Source organism: Heterodontus francisci, chromosome 25 (assembly GCF_036365525.1).
Source record: "Heterodontus francisci isolate sHetFra1 chromosome 25, sHetFra1.hap1, whole genome shotgun sequence".
In the NCBI taxonomy this organism is placed as follows: Eukaryota; Metazoa; Chordata; class Chondrichthyes; order Heterodontiformes; family Heterodontidae; genus Heterodontus; species Heterodontus francisci.
The window spans coordinates 15,327,185-15,352,623 of NC_090395.1; the positions used below are offsets into that span (position 1 = coordinate 15,327,185).

The 25,439-nt window shown below is 44.9% G+C and overlaps 1 protein-coding gene across 1 annotated transcript in view; it reads right to left on the reverse strand.

Moving 5' to 3' along the window:
- Positions 1 to 25,439, reverse strand: part of kdm5ba (lysine demethylase 5Ba) — a 206,015-nt gene that overhangs the window by 132,342 nt on the left and 48,234 nt on the right. The window contains 3 exon segments of the mRNA XM_068056906.1: positions 8,759 to 8,940; positions 23,161 to 23,355; positions 23,687 to 23,806. Coding sequence (XP_067913007.1) covers positions 8,759 to 8,940; positions 23,161 to 23,355; positions 23,687 to 23,806 — 497 coding nt within the window.

The window sequence follows — 25,439 nt, forward strand, 5'->3', positions numbered from 1 at the left end:
AGCCCTGTATGCTATGGCATTTCAAGTGCTCATCTAAATACTTCTTAAATGTTGTGAGGGTTCCTGCCTCGACCACCTCTTCAGACAGTGCGTTCCAGATTCCAACTACCCTCTGGATGAAAACATTTTTCCTCAAATCCCCTCTAAACCTCCTGCCCCTTAGCTTAAATCTATGCCCCCTGGTTATTGACCCCTCTGCTAAGGGAAAAAGTTTCTTCCTATCTAACCTATCCATGCCTCTCATAATTTTGTATATCTCAATCATCTCCCCCCTCAGCCTTCTTTGCTCCAAGGAAATCAACCCTAGCCTTTTCAGTCTCTCTTCATAGCTGAAATACTCCAGCCCAGGCAACATCCTGGTGAATCTCCTCTGCACCCTCACCAGTGCAATCACATCCTTCCTATAGTGTGGTGCCCAGAACTGTACACAGTAACTCCAGCTGTGGCGTAACTAGCGTTTTATACAGCTCCATCATAAACTCCCTGCTCTTATATTCTATATCTCGGCTGATAAAGGCAAGTATCCCATATGCCTTCCTAACCACCTTATCTACCTGACCTTCTGTACTTCCTACCATCCATTGTATATTCTCTTTCCCTGTTAGTCCTCCCAAGAATGCATCACTTCACACTTCTCAGGATTAAATTCCATTTGCCACTGCTCTGCCCATCTTACCAGCCCATCTATATCGTCCTGTATTCTAAGGCTTTCCTCCTCACTATTTACGACACCAGCAACGTTCGTGTCATCTGCAAACTTACTTATCATGCCTCCTATATTCATGTCTAAATCATTAACGTACACTACAAACAGCAAGGGTTCCAACACCGATCCTTGCGGTACACCACCAGTCATAGGCTTCCACTAACTTCCTCCTGCCACGAAGCCAATTTTGGATCCAATTTGTCAAATTGCCCTGGATCCCATGGGCTCTTACCTTCTTAACCAATCTCCCATGCGGACCTTATCAAAAGCCTTACTGAAGTCCATGTAGACTACATCAACTGCTTTACCCTCTACACATCTAGTCACCACCTTGAAAAATTCAATCAAGTTAGTTAGACACGATCTTACCCTGACAAAGCCATGCTGACTATCCCTGATTAATCCCGTCCCTCAGAATTTTTTCCAATAGTTTCCCAACCACTGATGTTAGACTCACTGGCCTGTAATTACCTGGTTTATCCCTGCTACCCTTGTTGAATAACGGCACCACATTCGCTGTCCTCCAATCCTCTGGGACGTCTCCTGTGGCCAGAGAGGATTTGAAAATTTGTGTCAGAGCCCCTGCTATCTCCTCTCTTGCCTCACATAACAGCCTGGGATACATCTCATCTGGGCCTGAGGATTTATCTACTTTTAAGCCTGCTAAAACAGCTAATACTTCCTCCCTTTCAATGCTAACATGTTCAAGTATATCACAATCCCCCTCCCTGATCTCTACACCTACATTGTCCTTCTCCATAGTGAACACAGATGAAAAGTAATCATTTAAAACTTCACCTATGTCCTCCAGCTGCACACACAGATTGCCACGTTGGTCCCTAATGGGCACCACTCTTTCCCTGGTTATCCTCTTACCCTTAATATACTTATAAAACGCCTTAGGATGTTGCCCGACAGTGTTTTTTCATGTCCCCTCTTCGCTCTCCTAATTACATTTTTTAGTACCCCCCTACACTTTCTATACATCTCTATTGCCTCTGCTGAGTTCAGCGCTCCGAATCTGCCACAAGCCTCCTTTTTTTCCTGATCCAATCCCTCCATAGCCCTGGACATCCAGGGTTCCCTGGACTTGTTGGTCCTACCCTTCACCCCAACGGGTACATGTTGGCTCTGAACCCTCACTATTTCCTCTTTGAATGACTCCCACTGGTCTGATGTAGACTTTCCTACAAGTAGCTGCTCCCAGTCTACTTTGGCCAGATCCTTTTTTATCATATTGAAATCGGCCTTCCCCCAATTTAGTACCTTTATTTCTGGCCCATCTTTGTCCTTTTCCATAACTACCTTAATTCTTAGAGTTTTGGTCACTATCCCCGAAATGCTCCCCCACTGACACTTCCACCACTTGTCTAGCTTCATTCCCTAGGATTAAGCCCAGTACTGCCCCTTCTCTTGTAGGACTTTCTACATAATGGCTCAAAAAGCTCTCCTGTATGCATTTTAAGAATTCCGCCCCCTTTACTCCTTTTACACTCAGACTATCCCAGTTGATATTAGGTAAGTTGAAATCCTCTACTATTATTACCCTATTATTTTTACACGTCTCAAGGTTTGCCTACATATCTGCTCCTCTATCTCTCCCAGCCAAGTGATTGCCCCCTTTTTGTTTTTAAGTTCTACCCATATGGCCTCACTTGAAGAACCTTCTACGATATCATCCCTCCTTACTGCAGTAATTGACTCCTTGATCAACAGTGCAATGCCACCTCCTCTTTTACCCCCTCCCCTGTCACGCCTGAAGATTCTATACCCTGGAATATTGAGCTGCCAGTCCTGCCCCTCCCTCAACCATGCCTCTATGATAGCAATATCATAATCCCATGTGCTAATCAATGCCCTCAATTCATCTGCCTTACTATTAAGACTCCTTGCATTAAAATAGATGCAATCCAGCCTTGCATTTTTCACTTGTGCCTTAACAGGTCTATATTTGCTCTGCCTTCCAGACTGATTTAGTTTCTCTTTTATATTTGACTGTGCTTCACCCCCAACTGAACCTCCACTCTGTATCCTATTCCCCTGCCAAATTAGTTTAAACTCCCAACACTAGTAAACCTCCCAGCAAGGATGTTGGTCCTGTTGCGGTTCAGGTGCAACCTGTCCAACTTGTACAGGTCCCACCTTTGCCAGAAACAGATGCAGTGATCCAGGAAACTAAAGCCTTCCCTCCTGCACCATCTCTTCAGCCACGCATTCATCTGCCCTATCCTCCTATTCCTATTCTCACAAGCACATGGCACCGGGAGTAATCCTGAGATTAAAACCTTTAAGGTCCTGCTTTTTAATCTGCTACCTAGCTCCCTAAATTCTTGTTGCAGGACCTCATCCCTCTTTTTACCTATGTCGTTGGTACCAATGTATACCACGGCCTCTGACTGCTCACCCTCCCCCTGCAGAATGTCCTGCAGCCGCTCCATGACATCCTTGACCCTAGCACCAGGGAGGCAACATACCATCCTGGAATCACGTTTGCGGCCACAGAAACACCTATCTGTACCCCTTACGATAGAATCCCCTATCACTATAGCACTCCCACTCCTTTTCCTCCCATGCTGTGCAGCAGAGCCAACCACGAACTTGGCTGTTGCTGCTTTCCCCTGGGAGGCCATCCCGCCACCACACCCCCCCCCCCAACAGTATCCAAAGCGGTATATCTGAGCGAGGGGGATGGCCTCAGGGAACTCCTGCACTACTTGCCTGCACCTCCTACTCTGCCTGGTGGTCACCCATCCCTTTTCTGCCTGTGCAGCCATTACCAGCGGTGTGACCACCTTGCTAAACATGCTATCCATGACGTCCTCAGCATCGCGGATGCTCCACAATGAATCCACCTGCAGCTCCAGCTCCGTAATGCAGGTAGCCAGTAGCTGCAGCTGGATACCCTTCCTGCACACGTGGTCGTCAAGTGACACTGGAAGCGTCCCTCATTTCCCACATAGTGCAGGAGGAGCATATCACGGGTGCGAGCTCTCCTGTCATGACTTACCTTTAGATTAATTAGTTACTCCCTTAATTAAAAAATACTAATTACACTAGAGGCCTTGTTCCACTCCAAACACTACCCACTGCAATCTAAATTACACTAATTAAAAAAAACACTTTAGTAGTACTCACTTTATCACTTGAGGTTTTTTTTTCAAACAGAAACAACTTTCCCCTTTTTTTTTTAAAGCTATTTAAATTGACTAACAACTGTTACTTACCCAACCAATCACCTTGCAGATTTCCCATGATGTCACTGTTCCTCAGGGTAGTGTCCTAGGCCCAACCATCTTCAGCTGCTTCATCAATGATCTTCCCTCCATCATAACGTCAGAAGTGGGAATGTTTGCTGATGGTTGCAGTGTTCAGTACCATTTATGACTCCTCAGATACTGAAGTAGTCCGTGTTCACATTCAACAAGAACTGGACAACATTCAGGCTTGGACTGATAAATGGCAAGTAACAATCGCACCATGCAAGTGCCAGTCTCCCCTTGACATTCAGCAGCATTACCATCATTGAATCCCCTACCATCAACATCCTGGAGGTTATCATTGACCAGGAACTAAACTGAACCAGCCATATTAGTACTATAGCTACAAGAGCAGGTCAGAAGCTGGGAATTCTGCAGCGAATAACTCACCACCTGATGGCTGAAGCTCATACAGCATCTACAAAGAACAAGTCAGGAGTGTGATGGAATACTCTCCACTTGCCAGGATGAGTGCAGCTCCAACACCACTGAAGAAGTTGGGTACCATCCAGGACAAAGTAACCCCTGAGAACGGCAGTCTATCCACGACATTAAACGTTCACTCCCTCCATCATCGGTGCACAGTGACAGCCAAGGATCCTTCGGCAGCACCTTCGAAACCCACTTTACCACTTAGAAGGACAAAGGCAGCAGACTCATGGAAGTGCAATAAGTTCCAAAGAAGGGTCACTGACCTGATACGTTAACTCTGCTTCTCTTTCCACAGATGCTGCCAGACCTGCTGAGTATTTCCAGCATTTCTTGTTTTTATTTCAGATTTCCAGCATCCGCAGTATTTTGCTTTTATTATCATGGAAGTGCAAGTTCATCTGACGTGGAAATAAATTGTCCTTCCTTCACTGTTGCTGGGACAAAAACCTGTAACTCGCTGCCGAATAGCACTATCGGTATTCCTACACTAGATAGACTACAGCAGTTCAAGAAGGCAGCTCACCACCACCTTCTCAAGGGCAATTCAGGATGGGCAACAAATGCTGGCCTTGCCAGCAACACTCACATCCCATGAGAGAATATAAAAAAAACTTGCAGGGCTCCGGGGATGCAGCGGTGAATGGGCGTGACTGGATTGCTCCACAGAGAACCGGCATGCGTGCCAAACCGTGTAAGCAAAATGCGATAGACAGAGTGAAGCAATCCCATAACCAACGGATCAGATCTAAACTCTGCAGTCCTGCCACATCCAGCCATGAATGGTGGTGGACAATTAAACAACTAACTGGAGGAAATGGCTCCACAAATATCCCCATCCTCAACGATGGGGGAGCCCAGTGCATCAGTGCGAAAGATAAGGCTGAAGTATTTGCAACAATTTTCAACCAGAAGTGCCGAGTTGATGATCCATCTCGGCCTCCTCCTGAGGTCCCCAGCATCACAGATGCCAGACTTCAGCCAATTCGATTCACTCCGTGTGTTATCAAGAAACGACTGATGACATTGGATACTGCAAAGGCTATGGGCCCTGACAATATTCCGGCAATAGTACTGAAGACCTGTGCTCCAGAACTTGCCACGCCCCTAGCCAAGCTGTTCTAGTACAGCTACAACATTGGCATCTACCCTGCAATGTGGAAAATTGCCCAGGTACGTCCTGTACACAAAAATCAGGGCAAGCCCAACCCAGCCAATTACCGTCCCATCAGTCTACTCTCAATCATCAGTAATGTGATGGAAGGTGTCATCAACAATGCCATCAAGCGGCACTTGCTTAGCAATAACCTGCTCACTGACGCTCAGTTTGGGTTCCGCCAGGGCCACTCAGCTCCTGACCTCATTACAGCCTTGGTTCAAACATGGACAGAAGAGCTGAACTCCAGAGATGAGGTGAGAGTGACTGACCTTGACATCAAGGCAGCATTTGACTGAGTATGGCATCAAGGAGCCCTAGCAAAACTGAGGTCAATGGGAATCAAGGGGAAAACCCTCCGCTGGCTGGAGTCATACCTAGCGCAAAGGTAAATGGTTGTGGTTGTTGGAGGTCAATCATCTGAGCTCCAGGACATCACTGCAGGAGTTCCTCAGGGTAGTGTCCTAGGCCCAACCATCTTCAGCTGCTTCATCAATGACCTTCCTTCAATCATAAGGTCAGAAATGGGGATGTTCGCTGTGCAATCATCAATGTTCAGCACCATTCGTGACTCCTCAGATACTGAAGCAGTCCCTGTAGAAATGCAGCAAGACCTGGACAATATCCAGGCTTGAGCTGATAAGTGGCAAGTAACATTTGCACCACACAAGTGCCAGGCAATGATCATCTCTAACAAGAGAGAATCTAACCATCTCCCCATGACATTCAATGGCATTACCATCGCTGAATCCCCCACTATCAACATCCTAGGGGCTTCCATTGACCAGAAACTGAACTGGAGGAGTCATATAAATACCGTGGCTACAAGAGCAGGTCAGAGGCTGGGAATCCTGAGGCGCGTAACTCACCTCCTGACTCCCCAAAGCCTGTCCACCATCTGCAAGGCACAGGTCAGGAGTGTGATGGAATACTCTCCACTTGCCTGGATGGGTGCAGCTCCAACAACACTCAAGAGGCTCGACACCATCCAGGACAAAGCAGCCTGCTTGAGTGACACCCCATCCACAAATATTCACTCCCTGCACCACCGACGCACAGTGGCAGCAGTGTGTACCATCTACAAGATGCACTGCAGCAACGCACTAAGGCTCCTTAGACAGCACCTTCCAAACCCGCGACCTCCAACAACTAGAAGGACAAGGGCAGCAAATGCATGGGACCACCACCATCTGCAAGTCACACACCATCCTGACTTGGAACTATATCGCCGTTAATTTACTGTCGCTGGGTCAAAATCCTGGAACTCCCTTCCTAACAGCACTGTTGGTGTACCTAGCCCACATGGACTGCAGTGATTAAAGAAGGCAGCTCACCACCACCTTCTCAAGGGCAATTAGAGGTGGGCAATAAATGCTGGCCTGGCCAGCAACGCCCACATACCATGAAAGAATAAAAAAGAATGCCAAATGGCCTCATTCTGTGCCATAATGACCCTAACTCTGTGTTGGCCACAGACACCATTTTCAATGCTGTAAGGGGTCTCTCAGTACTCCAAAAAAAGGCATTCTAGAGCTCAATTTTGCACCCCCCCCCCTTATCTTTAATAAGTTTCCATAACTTTACTCAGTTCAATGGACTTCAAACTGACTGGTCAGTAGTTCCTAGGTCAGTTCTGCTCCATTTTTTTTAAAAAACATCTGCCTTTCTCCGGTCCTTCCCAAATATTTAGTGATTTCTGGAAGATTTTTGCCAGATTTTGTGCAATTTCCTCCTGTTGTTTCTTAATGGTCTTCAGTTACATTTTATTTAGCCAGAGATTTTATTTACCATAGATTCGTATAGTTGATTGGGAACCATACTGGTAGTAATGTGAGTCAAGTCCTCTTCAACATCCATTAGTTCACTTTCCAGGTCAAATAAGTTACCTATGCAGCAAGACATGGAGAACATCCAGGCTTGGGCTGATAAGTGGCAAGTAACATTCGTGCCACACAAGTGCCAGGCAATGACCATCTCAAACAAGAGAAAATATAACCAGCTGCCTTTGACATTCTCCACTATCAACATCCTGGGGGTTACCATTGACCAGAAACTGAATTGGACCAGCCACATAAATGCTGTGGCTACAAGAGCAGGTCAGAGGCTGGGAATTCTGCAGCAACTAACTCACCGCCTGACTCCCCAATGCCTGTCCACCATCTGCAAGACACAAGTCAGGAGTGTGATGGAATACTCTCCACTTGCCTGGATGTGTGCAGCTCCAACAACACTCAAGAAGCTCGACACCATCCAGGAAAAAGGAGCCCTCGTGACTGGCACCCTATCCACCACCTTCAACATTCATTCCCTCCACCACCGAAGTGCAGCGGCAGCAATGTATACCATCCACAAGATACAATGCAGTAACTCACCAAGGCTCCTTCAACAGCACCTTCAAACCCATGACATTTACCACCTAGAAGGACAAGGGCAGCAGATGTATGGAACACCATCACCTGCAAGTTCCTCTCCAAGCCACACACCATCTTGACTTGGAACTATATCGCCATTCCTTCACTGTTGCTGGGTCAAAATCCTGGAACTCCCTTCCTAACAGCATGGTAGGTGTACCTACACCCCAAGAACTGCAGAGGATCAAGAAGGCAGCTCACCACCACCTTCTCAAGGGTAATTAGGGATGGCAACAAATGCTGGCTTAGCCAGCGACACTCACATTCCCCCGAACGAATCAAAAATACCTGCCTATTTTTGAAGCAAATGGCAATATTTTTGATTAATAATAACTATGTAAATACAAAAGGAGCTGTTAAATGCATGGGGTCCTGGTGAATAAGGCCACTTATCAGCTTGCCAGGTGTTCCATTACCTGGGAATGCTACAAATTTTACATTGCTAGAAGGGCAACTGAAAACTCTCTGGGACATCCTACAACCCTCAGATGTTTGAAACATGGAAGCCACAAGTATCTAGAGTTGGAGAAAACGAGGCAGAAGACACCCAGAAGTGTAACATCCTTCAGTTACTGAAATAAGATGGCAACTCCTTTTCAGCTCCAGCCTCATTCAAGATTTATATGGCCTCATCAGTGAAGCATACCAGGTTGGTCCGCCTCAATCAGACTAACAACATACATACAGTTTAACTGATCAAGGTTATACATCTCATAATATAACATTTGTTAGCTTTCTCTTTACTGGTTGATCCAACTGCAAGGTTCAATCTAGACAGAAAAGTCCATGCATTATTTACCTGAGATGACATCTGTGTGGTGGACATGAGCAGAGTTCCTTAGCATGGTACAGACAAACCAGCTGGTTGGATTTACAAAGGCATGAGACTGCAGACAAGAAACAAGTAGTCTTGCACTTTGCACACTGTCGCTCATCATCAGGCAATAACTCGAATTTCTCTCTCACAGAATCAATTACTCCCTAGAATGAAGAAAATAGATCAATTTATTCTCAATGAAAATTTATATTTGGGTTTAATCTGACTTGGTTATTGCCACAGAATGCTCAGGTCTGTTAACAGATGAGCAGAAACGGCCCAGGTCATACTTCAGATTTTATGCACAAGTCCAGAATAAACCTATCCTGAAAAATTCTTAAAATAAGAATTATCTGTGAAAAGAGCTTTATATAGACAAGCAAAGATATGAAACATTCCACCAAATGTCCTATTCACAACTCTAATTATATGCTAATTCATCACATCCTGATATACAACAAAGCACAACACAGAGTCACCGACACAAAAACAAGAAATGCTGGATTCACTCAGCAGGTCTGGCAGCATCTGTGGAAAGAGAAGCAGAGTTAACGTTTCGGGTCAGTGACCCTTCTTCTTCGGGTTCCGAAGAAGGGTCACTGACCCGAAACGTTAACTCTGCTTCTCTTTCCACAGATGCTCCCAGACCTGCTGAGTGAATCCAGCATTTCTTGTTTTTGTTTCAGATTTCCAGCATCCGCAGTATTTTGCTTTTATTACAGAGTCACCGACCCTTGGCAGAGAGGGCGGGAGTCACCGACCCTTGGCAGAGAGGGCGGGAGTCACCGACCCTTGGCAGAGAGGGCGGGAGTCACCGACCCTTGGCAGAGAGGGCGGGAGTCACCGACCCTTGGCAGAGAGGGCGGGAGTCACCGACCCTTGGCAGAGAGGGCGGGAGTCACCGACCCTTGGCAGAGAGGGCGGGAGTCACCGACCCTTGGCAGAGAGGGCGGGAGTCACCGACCCTTGGCAGAGAGGGCGGGAGTCACCGACCCTTGGCAGAGAGGGCGGGAGTCACCGACCCTTGGCAGAGAGGGCGGGAGTCACCGACCCTTGGCAGAGAGGGCGGGAGTCACCGACCCTTGGCAGAGAGGGCGGGAGTCACCGACCCTTGGCAGAGAGGGCGGGAGTCACCGACCCTTGGCAGAGAGGGCGGGAGTCACCGACCCTTGGCAGAGAGGGCGAGAGTCACCGACCCTTGGCAGAGAGGACGAGAGTCACCGACCCTTGGCAGAGAGGGCGGGAGTCACCGACCCTTGGCAGAGAGGGCGGGAGTCACCGACCCTTAGCAGAGAGGGCGGGAGTCACCGACCCTTAGCAGAGAGGGCGGGAGTCACTGACCCTTAGCAGAGAGGGCGGGAGTCACTGACCCTTAGCAGAGAGGGCGGGAATAACTGACCGGCAGCAGATAGGGTGGGCTTGAAAGACATTCAGAACCTCAAGTTACTGAGCCCGAGGTCTGGCAATAGGGCGGCACAGTGGCGCAGTGGTTAGCACCGCAGCCTCACAGCTCCAACAACCCGGGTTCAATTCTGGGTACTGCCTGTGTGGAGTTTGCAAGTTCTCCCTGTGTCTGCGTGGGTTTTCTCCGGGTGCTCCGGTTTCCTCCCACAAGCCAAAAGACTTGCAGGTTGGTAGGTAACTTGGCCATTATAAATTGTCACTAGTATAGGTAGGTGGTAGGGAAATATAGGGACAGGTGGGGATGTGGTAGGAATATGGAATTAGTGTAGGATTAGTATAAATGGGTGGTTGATGGTCAGCACAGACTCGGTGGGCCGAAGGGCCTGTTTCAGTGCTGTATCTCGAAAAAAACAAAAAAAACATCAGAGATGAACCAGTGGTTTGTTGGTATGCAATTACCTGCTAATTATTGAAATCAGAAGGTTCCCAAGCATTTTAAAAACATCTGTCAGATATTACAAATTTACCTCCAATATGCCAGGTTTATTTTGTAAAGGCCCGCACTTCTAAATAGTATTACTCCTAACAGTAGCAGAAACAGATAATGCATTTTGATTTGCTTCACACATCCAGAGGCCTTTGCAGATATTTATGCAGGTCCTAATTTTTCTGTAGTTAATGAGAACCCCTATTCTAACCCATAACATGTGGAAAACCACAGTCTTGCAGTCTGAACTTTTGCCTTGCTGACATTTATGACTCGCTTTCAAATTGGCAACTAAGATTTGGTAAGAACATTTCGTATATTTGCAGGTCCCAGAGTGGGGGAGATAGGGGGAAAAATAACTGAAAAACATAAGAAAAAAAAGGTGGCAAGAGTGATAAAATAAGAACCTCAGTGGCTTGTTTGTTCCTTCCACAGGCCATTTAAAATCTACTCTGCAAAACATTATACCCACTACCTAACAAAGTTCAAACACTGAAATAAAACAGAAAATTCTGGAATTGCTCTGGCAGTATTTGTGGAAAGAGAGTTCTAATAGGTCCAATAAAGTTCCAGTACCATTTGAGCTCCACAGGTAATAAGAGTAACACTGCAGAATATCAATTCTCACATCTCCACAATTCAGCCCTGATCTGCTGATCTTTGTGCAGATTACTGTTCTCCCCGCACACCCCCCCCACCCCCCCCAATCACAGCAGCATTCCACTGTATCCCATGATCATCTCAGTTGGTACCTACCCCTATTACCTGTAACCTAGTCCCAAATATTTATCTAATTCCTTTTGAAAATGATTTATCAAATTAACCTCCACTGCTTTGTTGGGAACTTGTTCTATAAATACAATCTAAGAACAGGATTTACTTCTAATCACTAGTCTTGTCCGAGGCTTATTGTTTTCATCTTCATATTTCCTAGTCATGGTCGAATAGCCTGCTGAGGCCCACGTCATTGGTGCCTCTTAATTTCAAAGATATGGATCATGCGTGCCACCAATCTTTCTCTAGCCATGATTGCAATTTCAGCTTTGTGAGACTCTTCTCATCAGTCATCTCTCCTCCAAATCAGTGTCCTTTTGAAGATAAAGTACATCAAATCTGTACTAATTCCAGCTACGATTTGCACTGAAGCTCAACATCTATTTGGGCAGATGTTCAAACTGAAGTTGGAAGGAGGTTCTGATCACCCAGTTATTTCAAGAAGGGCAAGTACATAAAAACTTCATTATGAGAAAGGCTGCTACTACAAACACTTGCCAAACATCCTGGGTGTCAAAGCAAAGCCAAAAGAGTTAGCACCTTATATTCGTAATGTAGCCCTGTTAAATCCCTTCTATTGGTAATGTAGCCCAGCTAACATACTAAAAGGCACCCCCCTGCCCTAGCCCTGAACTTGCATCTTTTTCTAGTTTCTCTCCCATCTCCCCTTTCAAGCTCATCTTGTCCATGAGACCCATCCCCTGCTCCCCTGAACCTATTCTCACTAAACTGCTGACCACCTAACTTCCCCCACCCCACCCCGCCCCACTGCCAGGTCTCCACGTGAGCTGATATTGCTAATGGTGTTCTCTTCAGGTGTCATCCCTTCCTCCTTTAAATACGCCATCATCCCTCTCCTCAAAAAAACCCTTGAGCCCACTATCCTTGCAAACTACTGCCCCATCTTCAACCTCCCTTTCCTCTCCAAAGCGTTTGAACGTGTTGTCGCCTTTCAATCCATGCCCAACTTTCCCAGAATTTCCATGTTTGAATCCCTCCAAACAGGTTGCCACCCCTGCCATAGTACCTAAACAGCTCCTTATCAAAGTCACAAATGACATCCCATGTGACTGTGACAAAGATAAATTATCCCTCCACATCCTTCTCGACCTGTCTGCAGCCTTTGATGTGGCTAACCACCACACCAACCTCTCCAGTGTCTTCAAGCTGGATGAAACTGCTCTCACCTGGTTCCATTCTTACCGATCAAATCGTAGCCAAAGCATCACTTAAAATGGCTTCTCAGCCTGCTCCCACACCGTTACCTCTGGTGTCTCCCACGGATCTATCCATGGCCCCCTCCTTTTTCTCATCTACATGCTGCCCCTCGGCGACATCATCCAAAAGCAGTTAGTTTCCATACGTATGCTGACGACACCCAGCTCTGCCTCATCACCACCTCTCTCGATGAATCCACTGTTGCTAAATTATCAGACCACTTATCCAATATCCAGTACTGGATGAGCAGAAATTTATTCCAATTAAATATTGGGAAGACTGAAGCCACTGATTTCAGTCCCGGCTCCAAACTCGTGACATGGGAGGGGATAAAGGAGGAGGTGGCATTGCACTGTTGATCAAGGAGTCAATTATTGCAGTAAGGAGGGATGTTATCGTAGAAGGTTCTTCAAATGAGGCCAAATGGGTAGAACTTAAAAACAAAAAGGGGGCAATCACTTGGCTGGGAGAGATAGAGGAGTAGATATATAGGCAAATCTCAGAGAGGTGTAAAAATAATAGGGTAATAATAGTAGGGGATTTCAACTTACCTAATATCAACTGGGATAGTCTGAGTGTAAAAGGAGTAAAGGGAGCGGAATTCTTAAAATGAATACAAGAGAGCTTTTTGAGCCAGTATGTAGAAAGTCCTACAATAGAAGGGGCAGTACTGGACCTAATACTAGGGAATGAAGCTGGACAAGTGGTAGAAGTGTCAGTGGGGGAGCATTTCGGGGATAGTGACCATAACTCTAAGAATTAAGGTAGTTATGGAAAAGGACAAAGATGGGCCAGAAATAAAGGTACTGAATTGGGGGAAGGCCGATTTTAATAAGATAAATAAGGATCTGGCCAAAGTAGACTGGGAGCAGCTACTTGTAGGAAAGTCTACATCAGACCAGTGGGAGTCAAATAGTGAGGGTTCAGAACCAACATGTACCCGTTAAGGCGAACGGTAGGACCAACAAGTCCAGGGAACCCTGGATGTCAAGGGCTATGGAGGATTGGATCAGGAAAAAAAGGAGACTTATGGCAGATTCAGATCGCTGAACACAGCAGAGGAGTATAGAAAGTGTAGGGGGGTACTAAAAAAAGTAATTAGGAGAGCGAAGAGGGGACATGAAAAAACACTGTCGGGCAACATCCTAAGGCGTTTTATAAGTATATTAAGGGTAAGAGGATAACCAAGGAAAGAGTGGGGCCCATTAGGGACCATAGTGGCAATCTGTGTGTGGAGCCGCAGGACATAGGTGAGGTTTTAAATGATTACTTTTCACCTGTGTTCACTGTGGAGAAGGACAATGTAGGTGTAGAGATCAGGGAGGGTGATTGTGATATACTTGAACATATTATCATTGAAAGGGAGGAAGTATTAGCTGTTTTAGGGAGCTTAGAAATGGATAAATCCCCAGGCCCAGATGAGATGTATCCCAGGCTTTTATGTGAGGCAAGGGAGGAGATAGCAGGGGCTCTGACACAAATTTTCAAATCCTCTCTGGCCACAGGAGAGGTACCACAGGACTGGAGGACTGTGAATGGGGTGCCATTATTCAAGAAGAGTAGCAGGGATAAACCAGGTAATTACAGGCCAGTGAGTCTAACATCAGTGGTTGGGAAACGATTGGAAAAAATTCTGAGGGACAGCATTAATCTCTACTTGGAGAGGCAGGGATTAATCAAGGATAGTCAGCACGGCTTTGTCAGGGTAAGATCGTGTCTAACTACTTGATTGAATTTTTCGAGGTGGTGACTACATGTGTAGATGAGGGTAAAGCAGTTGATGTAGTCTACATGGACTTCAGTAAGGCTTTTGATAAGGCACCACATGGAAGATTGGTTAAGAAGGTAAGAGCCCATAGGATCCAGGGCAATTTGGCAAAGTGGATCGACAATTGGCTTAGTGGCAGGAGGCAGACGGTGATGGTTGAGGGTTGTTTTTGCAAGTGGAAGCCTGTGACCAGTGGTGTACCACAGGGATTGGTGCTGGGACCCTTGCTGTTTGTAGTGTACATTAATGATTTAGACGCGAATATAGGTGGCATCATAAGTAAGTTCGCAGCTGACATGAAAATTGGTGGTGTCGTAAATAGTGAGGAGGAAAGCCTTAGAATACAGGACGATATAGATGGGCTGGTAAGATGGGTGGAGCAGTGGCAAATGGAATTTAATCCTGAGAAGTGTAAGGTGATGCATTTTGGGAGGACTAACAAGGCAAGGGAATATACAATGGATGGTCGGACCCTAAGAAGTACAGAAGGTCAGAGGGACCTTGGTGTCCTTGTCCATAGATCACTGAAGGCAACAGCACAAGTAGATAAGGTGGTTAGGAAGGCATATGGGATACTTGCCTTTATTAGCCGAGGCACAGAACATGAGAGGAGGGAGGTTATGATGGAGCTGTATAAAACGCTAGTTAGTCCGCAGCTAGAGTACTGTGTACAGTTCTGGGCACCACACTATAGGAAGGATGTGATTGCACTGGTGAGGGTGCAGAGGCGATTCACCAGGATGTTGCCTGGGCTGGAGCATTTCAGCTATGAAGAAAGACTGAAAAGGCTAGGGTTGTTTTCCTTAGAGCAGAGAAGGCTGAGGGGGGAGATGATTGAGGTATACAAAATTATGAGGGGCATTGATAGGATAGATGGCAAGAAACTTTTTCCCTTAGCGGAGGGGTCAATAACCAGGGGGCATAGATTTAAGCTAAGGGGCAGGAGGTTTAGAGGGGATTTGAGGAAAACATTTTTCACCCAGAGGGTGGTTGGAATCTGGAACGCACTGCCTGACGAGGTAGTGGAGGCAGGACCCTCACAACATTTAAGAAGTATTTAGATGAGCACTTGAAAGCCATAGCATACAAGACTACAAGCCAAGTGTTGGAAAATGGGACTAGAATAGTTAGGTGCTTGATGGCCGGCACAGATACAAGGGGCCAAAGGCCTGTTTCTGTGCTGTATAACTATGACTCTATGGCTCTATTCCCCTCCCTGGCAACTGTCTGAGACTAAACCAAACGGTTCGCAACCTTGATGTTATATTTGATCCCAGAGGAGCTTCTGACCACATATTCACACCATCACAAAGACTGCCCATTTCCACTTCTGTAATTCACCCGACTTCACCACTGCCTCAGTTCATCTGCTGCTGAAACCTCTTGTGTTTGATTCTCTAGACTTGTCTATTTCAACACACTCCTGGCTGGACTCCCACATTGTATCTTCCATAAACCTGAGGTCATCCAAAATGCTGCACCGGGTCCTGTTCCCCTATCAGCCCTGTGCTTGCTAACCTACATTGGCTCCTGGTCAAGCAATGTCTTGATTATAAAATTCTCATCTTCATTTTCAAATCTCTCCATGGCCTTGCAACCAACACCTCCCCCCGCCCCACCCCATCTCTTCTAGACCCACAATCCTCTGAGATATCTGTACTCATCTTATTCTCTTGAGCATCCCCGATTTGAATCGTTCCACCATTAGTTCAGTTGCTTAGGCCCTAAGTTCTGGAATTCCCACCCTGCACCTCTCTGCCTCACTTTCCTCCTTTAAGACACTCTTTAAAATCTTCCACTTTAGCCAAACTTTTGGTCATCTGACCTAATATCTCATGTGCCTCAGTGCCATATTTCATTTTATATTGCTCCATGGGACATTCTATTATGTTAAAGGCGCGATATAAATATAAATCGTTGGTGGTAATGTAGCCTGCTAAAACCTTTCTACTGGTAATGCAGCCCTGCTAAATACATGTTACTGGTAACCATGGGACATTTTTACTACGTTAGAGGCACTATATGAATCCATGTTGTTGTAAGTTGGTGGTTGGGATGCAAATCAAGTGGGTTGATGGTTTCAAGCATCTAGAGTATTGTGGAAGCTGCACCCATCCAGGCTCCATTACACTCCTGACTTGTGCCTTGTAGATGATGGACAGGCACTGGGGAAACAGGAGATGAGTTACTCGCCGCAGAATTCCCAGCCTCTGACCTGCTCTTGTAGCCACGGCATTTATGTGGCTGGTCCCATTCAGTTTCCAGTCAATGGTAACCCCCAAGATGTTGATAGTGGGGGATTCAGTGATGGTAATGCCATTGAACGTCAAGGGGAGATGGTTAGATTCTCTCTTGTTTGATGTGGTCATTGCCTGCTACTTGTGTGGTGTGAGATGATTGACGTCCAACAACCACAGCCATCTTCCTTTTGTGCTCAGTATGACACCAACCAGTGGAGAGCTTTCCCCCTGATTCTCCTTGATGCCATACTCGGTCAAATGCTGCCTTGATGTCAAGGGCAGTCACTCTCACCTTAACTCTGGAGTTCAGCTCTTTTGTCCATGTTTGGACCAAGGCTGTAATGAGGCCAGGAGCTGAGTAGCCCTGGTGGAACCCAAACTGAGCATCAGTGCGCAGGTTATTGCTGAGCAAATGCTGCTTGATAGCACTCTCCACGACCCCTTCTACCATTTTGCTGATGTTCGAAAATAGACTGATAGAGCGGTAATTGGCCAGGTTAGATTTGTCCTGCTTTGTATGTACAGGACATACTTGGGCAATTTTCCACATTGCCAGCTTGGCTAGGGGCACGGCTAGTTCTGGAGCACAAGTCTTCAGTACTATTGCCGGAATGTTGTCAGGGCCTGTAGCCTTTGCAGTATCCAGTGCCTTCAGCTGTTTCTTGATATCACGTGGAGTGAATTGGATTGGCTGAAGACTGGCATCTGTAATGCTAGGGACCTCAGGAGGAGGTCGAGATGGATCATCCACTCAGCATTTCTGGCTGAAGATGGATGAAAATGCTTCAGCCTCGTCTTTTGCACTGATGTGCTGGGCTCCCCCATCATTGAGGATGGGGATATTTGTGGAACTGCCTCCTCCTATCAGTTGTTTAATTGTCCACCACCATTCATGACTGTATGTGGCAGGACTGCAGAGCTTAGATCTGATCCGTTGGCTGTGGGAATCGCTTAACCCTGTCTATTGCATGCTGCTTCCGCCATTTGGCATGCAAGCAGTCCTGTGCTTCACCAGGCTGACCTCATTTTTAGGTATGCCTGGTGCTACTCCTGGAATGCCCTCCTGCACTCCTCATCGAACCAGGGTTGGTCTCCTGGCTTGATGGTAATGGCAGAGTGGGGTATATGCCGGGCCATTTAGTTACAGATTGTGGTTGAGTACAATTCTGCTGCTGCTGATGGCCCACAGTGCCTCATGAATGCCCAGTTTTGGAGTTGCTGGATCTGTTTGAAAGCCAGCCCATTTAGATGGTGATAGTGCCACACAACACAATGTGTGTACTATGTATCCTCAATGTGAAGACAGGACTTCAATACTACCTACCAATACGGTCATGGACAGATGCATTTTCCACAGATAGATTGGTGAGGACTAAGTCAAGTATGTTTTCCCCTCTTGTTGGTTCCCTCACTACCTGCCACAGACCCAATCTAGCAGCTATGTCCTTTAGGACTCGGCCAGCTCGGTCAGTAGTGGTGCTACTGAGCCACTCAGCAGGAGGTTTCCTTGCCCATGTTTGACCAGATGCCATGACACTTCATGGAGTCCGGAGTCAATATTGAGGACTTTCAGGGCAACTCCTTCCCGACTGTATACCACTGTGCCGCCACCTCTGATGGGTCTGTCCTGCTGGTGAGACACGACATACCCAGGGATGGTGATGCTGGTGTCTGGGACATAGTCATACTCGCGTCATAATCATACCTTGCAGACATGACAGACCCAGGGATGGTGATGCTGGTGTCTGGGACATAGTCATACTCATACCTTGCAGACAGTGTCAGGCTGTTGATTGACTAGTCTGTGGGACAGCTCTCCCCATTTTGGCACAAGCCCCCGATGTAGTAAGGAGGACTTTGCAGGGTCGACAGGGCTGGGTTTGCCATTTTCGTTTCCAGTGCCTAAGTCGATGCCAGCTGGTCCATCCGGTTTCATTCCTCCCCAAACTCACTTTCCTCCTCAAATGAATCTCTTCTTTCACATTACATTTGCTTTTGATTGCTTTGGAAAATAACTCGAATAATTTGTTAATAATCTGAATCTGTTGTAAAAGCATTTTAGACCCAGAATGTCCGGTGCTCCCGTAAGCAGTCTCTGCGTCTTTTGTGGGAGTTGACCAATGTTTCTGCGGCGAATTCATACTCTTCATTTTTACAGATATGCAATACTGAGTTGTGTTAAAGTTGCAGCGGTGGGTATGAGCATAAGTGTCACTCGCTGAACTACTATTTGTCATCCGTCCTTAATTGAGCAAGGAAGAATCAACCAAGTTGCTGTTCGACAGGAGTCTCATATTGGTCAGATGGTGACTTTGCTTATTAGAATATAGTTGCTGTCAGGTTTCTAGTGATCTGGAAGCTGAAGGGCCACTTTCTTAATGAAACAAGAAAAAAAGTCTGCCGTTTGTTACCTTGTGTTCCTGTTTTCTCTGGGTGCCTCTAAATGATGATACAGTTAGATCTCTGGGAACACACTGTGAAATCAGGGCCAGCCTTTGGTAGGACAGCAGTCAAGCACTCTCGAAATTTTCTTGAGGCATCTAGTGACTAATTGAACTTAGTTTTGTTTAGCTAGCAGTTGGCTGTTTCTCACAAAACAGTTGAGGTGTGTCAGCGATGCATAGTGCTGCATGGCTGCCAATAAGGGTTGAAATGTACACTTTTGGCAAGCCAGGGCAGTGCAGCAATATCCAAATGTGATCAGCCTTTGTCTTAATAGATCTGTTGCAACGAGCGATTGAAAGGAACAGGGCACTGGTGGCGAAAAAAGGAGAGATTATAAGAAGTTAGCCATGAGCCAAAGGTCTATTAAATTGTCCGGATGTTGTGTTTGGAAATGGCAGGCAACAGAGCATAGGCAAGAGTCAGAGCGAAGAAGTCAATATGTAGAGATTTGTCAATTTTTTGAGTCTCTTAATATATCAATTCTAATAAAATAGAGACAACTTACTCTTGAAGAAATGTGTTTTTTTTGTAATAAACTAGAGCACACTGCCAGAAACAGAAAACTTCAGCTAACAGATTGTCACCACCCTTTGAGAGTGTGTACAGCAGGCTTGCTTTGCCAAATAGTTGGATTGCAAAACCCTTTCAAAGCTGTTCTCCTGGCTCTGGCAGTGAGTGTATCGGTCTTAATTGCTGACTGTTTAAAACCTCAAACCTATTTGCAAAAGATTGCGCATTTGTTTCATTAATATTGCATATATCTTGTATCATGTGGCAACTATGGGAACCTGATCACCACAAATTTGGCGAGCATCGGAATCCTACTGGAAAACATCATTCTAAGCTGTGCAGCAACCCGGAAGCTTCCAAGTAGGCTGCGCACAGGTCAGCCCCTTTAAGTTACTGCGCATTTAAACAAACCACCCGCACACAACAAAAAAAGTTTACAAAGGTACGTTGGAGTTTGCCTGAAATGTTAACAATAATGTCCCTTGTGAGCTGAATCACAGATATCTTTTGCAAGTGTGTTTCTTCAATCTTTTTGAAGGTGGATCAAGCAAATACTTGGAAGAGTTGAGGCCAGATATAAACTTAAGCTATTTTATTTCACAGTAATGTGAAAACATAGAACAGCCATTATGACCAGACTCACTCCCTTCAATCAGTAATTAAGACTGAAGCTGCAGAATATCGAATAACCTAGAAAATACACTGCAGCAACTCACCAAGGGTTCTTTAACATTGTCTCCTAAATCCACACTCACCACCACCTAGAACAACATGGGCAGTAGGTGCTTGAGAAGACCATCACTTCCAAGTTCCTCTCCAAGCAATACACCACCTTGAGTTGGCACCTTTCTTCATTGCCGCTGGGTCGAAATCCTGAAAGTAATTGCCTAACAGTACTGTGGGAGCACCTTCATCATACAGACTGCACTGATTCAAGAAAGCAGCTCACCACCCACTTCCTCTCAAGGGCAACTAGGATAGGCAATAAATATTGGTCTTGCCTTAAATGCTCATATCCTTATAATTATAAATTAAAAGGTACAACTTATCCTTGTATAATAATACAAAATAAAAAGCATGCCCCCAACATCAATGAGCTGGTTTGATTTAAAACAGGATAATTTCAAACAATTCTCCATCATATGCACATATACATCCATGTCCCTCTGCTCCTGCACCCCCTTTAGAATTGTACCCTTTATTTTATATTGTCTCTTCATGCTCTTCCGACTAAAATGAATCACTTCTCATTTCTCCGCATTGAACAGCATCTACCACCGGTTCGCCCATTCCACTAACTTGTCTATGTCCTTTTGAAGTTCTACACTATCCTCCTCACAGTTCACAATGCTTCCAAGTTTCGTATCCTCCGCAAACTCCCTCGAAGGCAGGTTGAAATTGGAGAGGAAGATAGCCATGGAACCATATAGGCATAACATTTTTTGCCAGTTGGGGATTTTAAAATTAAAAGCACAAATAATTTTAAAATAAATTTCTGCTGGAACTGGGAGAAAGTTCCACAATTAAAAAAATATTCCCAAAGTCAAGTGGGATTTGAAGTAGCATTAAGTGCACATCTATGAAGATATTTTGTAAATGAACTAATACAGTTGATTTTTTCATTTACATTGTTTCATAGTAATAAAATAACATTTCATGTTATTCATTTATACCAGCACATTCAAACGAAAGATACAAAACAGATAGAGGAATATATTTTCACACACATCAAGTTAAAGACGACCTTCTTTCCCCTGTGGGCTCTATCCATAGAGCAGCTAATATTGAAAAGTAGCTAAGCATCCTATCACAATCATCAATGTAACCAGAGTTCAGACAATTGGATTTTTTTCTTAAATTGCGAAACTACTTTTTCCTAGTGTCAGCAGAAATGATTTAGATTTAGAGATGCAGCACTGAAAGAGGCCCTTCGGCCCACCGAGTCTGTGCTGACCATTAACCACCCATTTATACTAATCCTACACTACTCCCACATTCCTACCACATCCTCACCTGTCCCTATATTCCCCTACCACCTACCTATACTAGTGGCAATTTATAATGGCCAATTCACCTATCAACCTGCAAGTCTTTTGATTGATAGCAAAATTATTTTAGTGCTTTTAAAAAGTCTTCCATTTCAAACTGCACAAACTTCTTTCACATAAAATCCACATGGTGAGGCCCACAGCATAAGACTGCTCATAATTCAAAACAATTTGATAACTTGTAGAAAGATAGTTGCAAGACTTGCAGTAATACAGTATTGGTTAAGAACTAAAATTGTTGGGCCGGTGTAAAGGAACCTCACTCTGCATTTAACTATCTTTGGAGCACTAAAGAGGATAGTTGAGGAAAAGCTTTACTCTTCTACTTGACCCAGGGGTTTTATGCTGAAACTGGCTACTGAAGAACAGGCCTTATGTTTTCCAGCATAAAAATGCTACAAGTAAAATTTGCAACAACTTAATGTTTGGAAAGCACCTTTAATATTAAAAAGCCTCCTAAGACACATAACAAAAGGCATACAGGAAACAGACACAGAAGGATGGGAGTTATAAGAATGGAGTATTCAGAGAAGTGAGAGATATAGGACTAGATGAAATTGCAGATGCAGACTGGGGTGAGGCCATGGAATGATTTAAAGACAATGGCCAGGATTTAATAAGGAGGCAGTGGCCCCACCCACCAGCTGGAAAGTCAGGGGTGAGCCTGCCTCCGCTGGCACTGGAAGCCAAGACAGTATTTCAGTCCTCAGGCTTTCACCCCTCTAAGGCAGGACGTTCCACCTCCAAAAGCTGCCGCCAATCAGCCCTTCAGTCCCAGCAATAGCATCAGGAGCGGTAGCCACTGCTACAACTGCAGCAGTCCCTGCAGAACCACTGAGAAGGTTCAGAGTGCAGGTAAGTGGCGTCAGCGATTGATAGGGTCAATAGCAAGGGTAGGTGGGTGTCTTCCAGCAGGACGCGGCACCTGCTGCTAGGGGTGCCCTCCATGGGGCACAGGGTACCCAATCAGGAGGGACACCCCCACCATGGTCATCAGGTTTTACCAGTGGCGGTGGGAAGTGGCATTAATTAGCTACGAAGGGCCTCAATTGACCAAAGGGCAGGCGAGCTGCCTGCCACCTCCCCCGCCACTGGCACCTGATTTTAAGCCCCCCTGTCCCCTCCTCCCAGCCAGCTTGGGACGGTAGGGGTAAAATTCCACCCAATGATTTTATATTTAATATACTGGGCAAACAGTGAACCAGGGTAGGTTAGTGAGGACATGTTGACTGGGACTTAGTAACAGATAAGATGCACAAGGCAGAGTTTTGCACAAGATGGACTTCATGGACAGTGCACGTACTTCATGGCAGGCCAGCAAGGGGCATGTTGAGCTTGCAGGTGACAGACACATAGGGATTCATCAGCATGGAGACTGAAGTTGGAACAGGAGCAGACAATGTTGAGGTGAAGGTGAACAGTCCGTCTGACAGAAAATGTTAATAAAAGGATCTTCTGAATAATAAATACTTATTTTCTGTAGCACTCACCATTTTGTGAACTGCTTCCCGCAATTTCTTCTCCTCCTCTATCATAATGATCATATCCTTATAGACAGCAGATGCCAAAACTACATCCAGAGCCTTTGACTTGGATGCCATCTTACAAATCATCTCATCATGAGAGAAAACACAGTAACGGTTCAGAAGACGATAATGTTCCACACACTGTCGGCCCATTGGCAACTGCAAGACAAGCACATTTAGCAGGACACAGTTCTCAAAAAGCAATTTAAAAACACATTCCAGAGCAGTGTTGGGAAGGGTAAAAACGTGTGAGCAAAGGTTTTGGGCCACAGGTCAATGTGCACTACAAATATTAGCATCTGGGGGTTTCAAAAACACTTGCGCTTCTGATTTTAATACTAGATTAAGGAGATATATTGTGACAAATATTTTCTATTTAGTTATTAATCAAGATTTTAAACTATAAATTACCTGCTTTTCTTTATATATGAAGATTCAGAAACACTTACTCTGCATCTTCCCCATACATGCACTGAATGTGCACACTTACCCAGTCCATCGTGCAGAAATTCACAGCTTCTGCAAAGTTGAAGCCCTGGTTAAAGCCACTGTGATAGGCTCTAGGAAATGTGATGACAAACTCCCCTGCACACTGATTAGTTCTATAAACCTGTTTGAGGAAAGAGATATTATCAATTTCAAACAGACCACAATCATGGTGAAGGATATAGAAACCTATTAATGCCTAGAATTTTTCAGTTATTGATCTATATATGAGTAATTTCTGGAAGCAGATTTTATAAATTAAGAGCAGAATACATTTGATGAAATAAATACAAAATGTTTTCCAGTGAATTGTTGCACAATTGAAAATGTTACATTGGCACCGTGTATGACCTGAAGTTCTGTTCAGGTATCAATATCAATTCAACTTCATAAAATTCACTATTTCGTACAAAATTTCCAATGCTGTTTCTAGCCAACAGTTACAAAGAGTAAGGCAATCAGGAACGACATAGGGATGAATCCTGATGTCTGTCACCTGCAAGCTCAACATGCTTAATTGTTTATCGTTGTTTCCAACATTTAGGGGCACCATTTCATGGTGAGTGCTCTTTTTGTGTTTTAAACTTATTACCCAATGTTGCAAGTCACACCTTCTCAGAGTTCCTAGAAAATAAATTAACCAATGGCTCAGAATGACAAATTTTTAAAAACTATTTTTGATATTTCTAGTTTCCTTATATCTTTCTTGCTAAAGTAAACTATCCATTACAACCACTGCACTCTACTGTGCAGTTATGGGAAGTGTGCTTTTAACAAAACAGAATAAACCTTAAAAATCTCTCTCAAAACCACTGTAGAAATAAAAACACAACAGGAAGTTGTACATTACTCGCTTTACCATTGCTAGGAAAATACTCTGAACAGACATATGAAACAAACAGTAATGTGCTGATGTCCAGGGAGTCTCCTTGGGTTCAAGGGCACACCCATTTAAAGGCAATTTATTTGTTGATAATATTTCAAGCCAAGGAACTAAACTTTGATTGTCTCCCATTTTTGAGGTATTAAAAGAGGCAATATTAATTTTTTCCCCCAAGCCTGGTTAATCAAATAGTGAAGTCTTCCTGTGAGCAAGCAAATATGTCTTCACTTGATACTTGATGTTGAATTGCTTAACTTTTGATTTCAATACATCACACTAATAAGCAATTGAGCATTTTTTCAGTCCTTTCCACGCATTAGATAAGAAGCTGGTCAGCAACAACATCCTACTGTGAAAAAAAGGAATCCTATCTTAGCCCCTTGTTTCTTTTTCTGGTGTTTTGCACAGTATTGTTGTTACTATCACTGACCATAATCCAGCTCAATTCACATAACCTGCTCACTTGCTAATGAAACACCACCCATCCCTGCAAACCACCCCTATTCAGCTCATTCCATAGTTCTACCATATGCACTTTTAACTTGTTTTTAAACAGAAATTGCCCAAAATTGTCATGCAGGTTTGATTAGCAGTTTTCATGAAGTCTGTTAAAGGCAGCACAATGGATGTTGTGTGAAGAAGGTTGAGTGCTGTTTTGTTGGTTATGTTTAGTGCAGTGGTTGCAGCTGGAGATGACTGGCCAGCATTGCTTTAGTTGTGCTCTTATAGTGATCTGTTTACAGACTGGAGCACTAGGTGTCAAATCATACCATCAAGTCATAACCGTAGGGCAGCACTCGGTCAGCAAGCATTGGGAAAAACAGACAGGACTTAAAAACACAAGTTAGTTTTATGTGCAGAGTTAGAAACTGTA